This window comes from Grampus griseus (assembly GCF_964374135.1).
Source record: "Grampus griseus genome assembly, chromosome: 7".
In the NCBI taxonomy this organism is placed as follows: Eukaryota; Metazoa; Chordata; class Mammalia; order Artiodactyla; family Delphinidae; genus Grampus; species Grampus griseus.
In genome coordinates this window covers 43,876,841-43,882,840 of record NC_139001.1, presented here as the reverse complement: position 1 = coordinate 43,882,840, position 6,000 = coordinate 43,876,841, and the positions used below count along the sequence as shown (strand labels likewise).

The following is a 6,000-nucleotide window of genomic DNA, read 5'->3' as shown; positions in this document are numbered from 1 at the left end:
TCCAAGGTAGCAAAAGTTTGTTGTCAGTTTTATAAAATTTGCCTGATCTTGAAAAGACATTTTCCTATTTCTAAATGCCATTTTTAGATGATTATCTTTTCTTTCTATTAAGATAAAGCTGTTGTTACCTTACATTTCCTCCAAGTGATGAAAGTGGTAAAGATTTGTTTCTACTTGCTACCTAATCGTACAGTAGTTTGCATTCTATGACTTCAAAATGAAACTTCCCTTCTCTTGACAGATAAACTATATGTGAAGATTGGTGAAAGGGAACATTGATTTCTGAAGTAGCCTGGAGAGGAAAAGCACTGCTCAATATCAAGTGGACAAATGCTTGGTGTTTTCCAAAGACGCTGTTGAAGTAGTCTTTGCTACTGCTTTCCTTGACTCAGTCAAAGCTCTTCATAACATGGGCTGCATGAAATCAAAGCAAACTTTCCCATTTCCCACCACACTCGAGAGTGAGAAGAGGCATGAAAGTGAAGAAAACTTTATGCCTGAAGAGAGACTTCTACTCAGGATGCCTTCTCTAGTTAATGTCAAAGAGGAAGTGAAGGCACCCCTAGGGCCTGAAATTGTGGTCTTTGAATTTGCACACCGCCTGTCCCAGGAAATCTTGAGTGATGCCTTGCAGCAGTGGGCTGGCAACCACCTCAAGTACTATGACATCCCATATATTGAGAGTGAGGGGCCTTGACGCTGTGTGTAGGATGATGACACTTTCTCCAACTGTGGATAAAGTTGGTGCTAGTTTAAATACATGAAACAACAGCAAAAACTGGTGTGAATAAATACAAATAACTCCATCTGGGTGTAAAGAAAAATATTTCGATAGCCATCAAGAGTCTAAGAATACTAAAATGAAGTGTTTTAAGCAGTTCTACATTAACAGCCATTTCTATCTGCTTGGTCTTGGATTTTAGTCATTAAAGGGTTAAATGTAAGTCCTCTGGTGCCACAGTAATCAGCTGTGTCACACCACTTCCAGAGGCAACAATGCCATCACCAAAGAAATAAGAATTTTTAAAATTCTTTAAAGAATTTAATTTATTTAAAACCTGTGTTTTCAAAATGGTCATTTTAAAGACATTCTTTTAAAATATTTGTCAATTTATACAAAAAAAAAACCAAGATCTGAAAAGGATTTTCTTGAAATGCCTGGGCAAGGGAATTGCCTGGGCACTCAAGCCATAGCTGTTAACAGTGGGTCTTGTTTGCCAAAATCTTTTGAGTCAAGGATCCCTCCCCTTCTTAACACAAATGACCAAGCATTAGAAAGCAACCCATGTGGAAGAGGTCCACCGTGAACTATGTCCTTAATAAGATATTTACTTTTGTAGATGAAAAGCATAACCATCACCTTGAACCTCAGCGCCCTAACTAATCACACCTGTTACTGGATGACTCAGGCTTTGCATATAAGCATCTTAACAATATACAATTTACAGAAGTCATGACAATGTTTATTGCATTGAATTAGGTAGCCCAGTGATATTACTATACAAGGAAACAAGCAGGGGAGCTTTTATAAACAGCAATCCAGAAAACTGTAAAGTAATAGAAGCCCTAGTTGGCAAGGTGGAAAGAAGAACCTGGTCTCAGTGCTGCGTGTATGTTAAGCTTTACTGTCTCACAGATGCAAGGGGCTGGTACATGGGCAATCACCATTCAGATTACTGTGGGACCAGATTCTGCATAAGAATTTATAGTTATTACAAAAGATCAAATACTCTTCCAAAGGGAATACTCATGTGTATTTTTAATGGTAACAAAGCCCATGGGGCATTTATAGCCATATACTATACTATTTTCATAAATTTGGCTACTTTTTTAGGAAGCCTTTTTTTTTTTTTTTAAGTACTGTTTAAGATCAATGGTAACAGAAAATTCAGGAAAGGGGGAAGAAGGTACTAGAAGATGTAACTTGTAAGATAATTGAGACTGAATCTTTACAAGTATCTTTTCATCAAGATTTGCCACACATTGAGTTTAACTGGAATAGGAATTATTTAAGCCCATGCAATTAGATCCTTTTATTAAGATACAACAGACCCTTGTCATTGAAATCTAAAGAAAGGCAGAAAAAGGCTTGTGACCTCTAATGACATAAATGTGTATGACCTTATAAGCAGGCAGAATTGCTACCTCTAATTTTAGCAGTTTTACTCTGAAACCCACAATCAAATAGACTGAATTCTCCAAGGTAAATTGGCAAAGAAAATTCTTTTGAAGTAAGTGGTGTGCCACTTTTCAGGTGCCTTTGGACAACTGGTCATTTAACTTTCACCTAATCCCAGGGTTTGTACTGTCCTGTTGTACTTACAATCTAGCAACTTTACAAAATAGAAAACCTACCACCCCTGTTTATACAAGGATCTGAAGTTACAAGGCTAAGAACAGAAAGTTTCCAAAAAGTGCAAAACATATTTCCAGCTCATGAAGAAAAATTTAGGTTTATGAGTGCTTATACTAATGACTCAGACAAAAGCCTAGATGTTGCCGTTTTTCATTCATTTTATATTTTACATCAGGTACTTTTGCTGCAAGGTCACTGCTGTTTAAAAGATATAAGTAAGTATATAAGATAATACATATTACGGTGAGAACACAAAGCCATATAAAAGCAGCGCATCACACTAAATTTTTCAGCATACATAGGGACATAGACTAGTAGGCTTTGATTATATCTAAATATTTTGATCTCAGGTTCCTCCTTTGCCCTGGGCCTCTATTTTCTAGGGGTAAAATACAGGCAGGCCTGCCAGACCCGTATCTAAGGGTCTAATCTCTGTTGCCACCCTCTCTGATACTATGGCAATAGGGTTTTGTCACTGAGCACCACCCCTTTGTCCCTGACTCACTTTAACAGTATAGTATCTTGTGACATACAGACACTTACGGAGACGTATGCTGTATAATATGTCAAACCATGGACACGGAACTACAAAGGCTTGCATAATCAGTGAGTTAGTGGATAAACCAAGTTGGGGGCAGGCAGGAAAGAGCTGGATCAACAAATATACTGCGTATGATTGTTATCAAGATATAGTTTGGCCTAGATGACAAGATAAATGAGAACATCTTTGATACGATAATTCAACTTCTTACATACCTTCATCTTTAAATATTGGATTTACTTCATTTTGAAGGTCTTTCATGAACAAAGAGTAGAAGGGCTGCTTGAGAAGGAAGGAGAACAGAAGACTGAAAGAATTATTAGCTACTGGAATGGGAAACATTTGTTCCAACTTAGATCACAAACACGGAAGAAATAAGAATAGTGGCCAAATTATAAGGGAAAAGAAAATGGGGAAAAGAGGGCCCAAGAAACAACACTCACGTCAGGCTCCAATAACAAGTTTCCAGTGTTTTCATCTGAGGGGAAGGACACAGTAGCCAAGTTCCGTTCCGTTCTTTACCACGCTCACATGTGCCCAACCACTGAATCTTCTCCCTCAAGAACATCCAGTAGAGGGGCAGATGAGTGCCACCAGCATGACAAAGAACCTGCAGGGGGCAACTCTGGAAGCAGCAGATTAGCAGAGAGAAATGTGCTGATTCCTCATTTAAGAAAACTCGCATAACCCCACACATGTGCTTCACTGCTCCCTTCCCAGTTCAGTGTCTTTTGAAAGCTAGTTATTACCTTTCAGTCACAGGCCTTTGACCTGACAGTTCTCCACTTTCCATTGCCTTATCAGTTCTTTGCAAACTACCTATGGTTATTAGCACTTAAAGCACAATTTTGAAGGGGATAAAAATTATCTTAGTCCCAAAGGAATCATTTGTGTCAAACTGCCTTATAAGTATTAAAAAGAGACATGTTGAATGAAGTAGATGACACTCATATATCTTACTCAGTATCACTGGCATTGTATGAGATGGGGGAACTATACTTTTGTAATTATATAGTTTGAGAAATCAAAAGTTAGAGACAAATTATAAATAATGTCAAGGAACAGTAATTTAAAAACAAAGTTCTAACAAATAAATTGTTTGCTTAATCATAATGCCCCCATCCTGTATTTGTGTGACCAAACTGGACATGTCTTCCTTGGAGCAGTGGGCACAGGCTCAGATGTATTCCCTACATCTTACTTGGCAAAACACAACTTTTGTTAGCAAATCTCTTCATTGTAAGACTTAGCTATGAAATGGTATATTTTTTCCCAAATATTTTTGTGAAAACATTTTTCCTAACTGTTCAATAAAAGTCTAGTTGCAATTAACTAGTTATGAGTCCTTATTTAATTGAAGCAAGCAAATGCTTTTCACCATTGTGTGATTTCAAATTTTTTAACATAAAGGACTTAACATTTTCTGCATTTCTAGCAAATACAAAGAAAATAAAAGTCCATTTACACAAGTATTTTCTTAGATCATTCACATTCACATTTAGAAGCTTTAAGAATATAAATGTAAACATGTTCATTATCATGGCATCTTTTTTCCAAATATGTTCCTAATTTTGGGGGGAAGAAAAATGCTTCATGTTAAGTATATTGAGAACAGAAAATTTAAAGCAATTCCTTCTGGACTGCAATTTCCTCATCTATGAGAAGGGTGCAGGATATAATCTTTGATGTCTTTTCCGGTTCTGCCTGCTTTTCATTCTTTCACAAAACTAAAGTTCTCTTAGTTTCTGAGGGGTTTGGAATTATGGAAAAATTGTACCAAGCTATAAAGTAAATCATAAGCTGATCTTTAATTTAAAAATAATTCTTACCTAGACATTAATGTTCCAAGTCTGGAACATCCACAGTTGTGTACCTTAAAAAAACTTATTTTGTCAACAGCACCAATTACTGAAGGTACTTCTATTTTGAACAGAAGTCCTCTTGTTTTCAAGTCCTTCTCCTGATTTGAACTGTGTAAGAACAAATTACTGTTATCACACAAAAGTCTGATGTAAATTGCAGAAGGCAGAGTGTCTCTATCTTAAGAGATTAGAGTTTTCTAATGCCTCATTCTGCCAGATTAGCAAATACTCTAAACAACAAGAAATAATGCTTTTACTTTCCCCATAGGAAGAGATTCTGGTTAACTTCAGAAAAAGCCAAGGCTGAGTCAATAATACTGGAAAGACAACCTCATAATAAGCTTTCCTCTTTGCCTGAGATTTCTATCATTATAAAAGGAACACTTCAGCTACAGAAACTCATAATTATTTTAAAACAGATTTATATATGGAGAAAATTCTATGAAGTGTTAACACAGTATCCAAAAAAATTTCAGTTTTTATTTTTTATAACCTATACATAAGTTTACTTAATCAACATTAAAAACCAATACCCTAAGCCAAAACATAAAGTTCCCATTTCCATTAGATATACTAACTCAAGAATCTAAGACCTTCAAATTTTCCCATCTTTTAAAATAGGGCTGGCAACATTTTTCTGAAAAGGACCAGACAGTAAATATTTTAGGCTTTGCAGGCCTTATAATCTCTACTGCAACTACTCAAAGCAGCCACAGATATGTCAACAGATGAGTAAAGCCATGTTCCCATAAAGTTTTATTTATGGACAATGATATTTGAATTTCATGTAATTTTCACATGCCACACAATACTGGTCTTTGATTTCTTTCTCCAACCATTTAAAAATGCAGAAACCATTCTTAGCTGAGGGATATATGAAAAAAAAAAAAAGGCAGCAGGTTGGCTTTGGCCCATGTGCCATAGTTTGCCAACTCTGCTCCAAAATAATACTTTAAAAATCCAGTCTCTTCAAAATTTCAAATCATTACTTCCCAGAGATTTGAAGTGATTATTCAAAGCTTCATCAGTAACTTCTTTTAGATCAGCTGGTTTCCACTTCGGACTCTGGTCTTTATCTATTAAAACTGTCAAGACATAAGAAACGTTAGTATTCTCTTTGGTTATTACCAGATTTTAATTACTGAATTGACACAAACTACCTTGGACTAGGCATATTTTTCTATAGCACATCTTTTTCTGCAAAGTTGAAATTTTTGTATGTGTCCCTTTTTCTTTTTCCC

The 6,000-nt window shown here is 36.0% G+C and overlaps 2 protein-coding genes across 5 annotated transcripts in view; one reads left to right on the top strand and one right to left on the bottom strand.

Annotated features, from left to right (window-relative positions):
- Nucleotides 1-275: 275 nt before the first annotated feature.
- On the top strand, nucleotides 276-1,000 carry LOC309824838 (small membrane A-kinase anchor protein). The gene has a single exon (XM_082658037.1). It carries the CDS (start codon nucleotides 410-412, stop codon nucleotides 695-697), a length of 288 nt encoding a protein of 95 aa, XP_082514163.1. The 5' UTR covers nucleotides 276-409; the 3' UTR covers nucleotides 698-1,000.
- A 4,500-nt stretch (nucleotides 1,001-5,500) lies between these two features.
- The window catches only part of HIBCH (3-hydroxyisobutyryl-CoA hydrolase), an 88,961-nt gene continuing 88,461 nt past the window's right edge, over nucleotides 5,501-6,000 (bottom strand). For 3 of the 4 annotated variants that reach the window (XM_082657921.1, XM_082657923.1, XM_082657922.1), the window contains one exon: nucleotides 5,501-5,844. In XM_082657921.1, the coding sequence (XP_082514047.1) occupies nucleotides 5,729-5,844 (116 nt within the window). In that variant the 3' untranslated portion in view covers nucleotides 5,501-5,728. The remainder of the gene's footprint in view (nucleotides 5,845-6,000) is intronic. The other variant, XM_082657924.1, reaches the window with a different exon arrangement.

Bases quoted from the DNA above. Each gene is read 5' to 3' on its own strand.
- LOC309824838 (XM_082658037.1), top strand. From the start codon at position 410: ATGGGCTGCATGAAATCAAAGCAAACTTTCCCATTTCCCACCACACTC.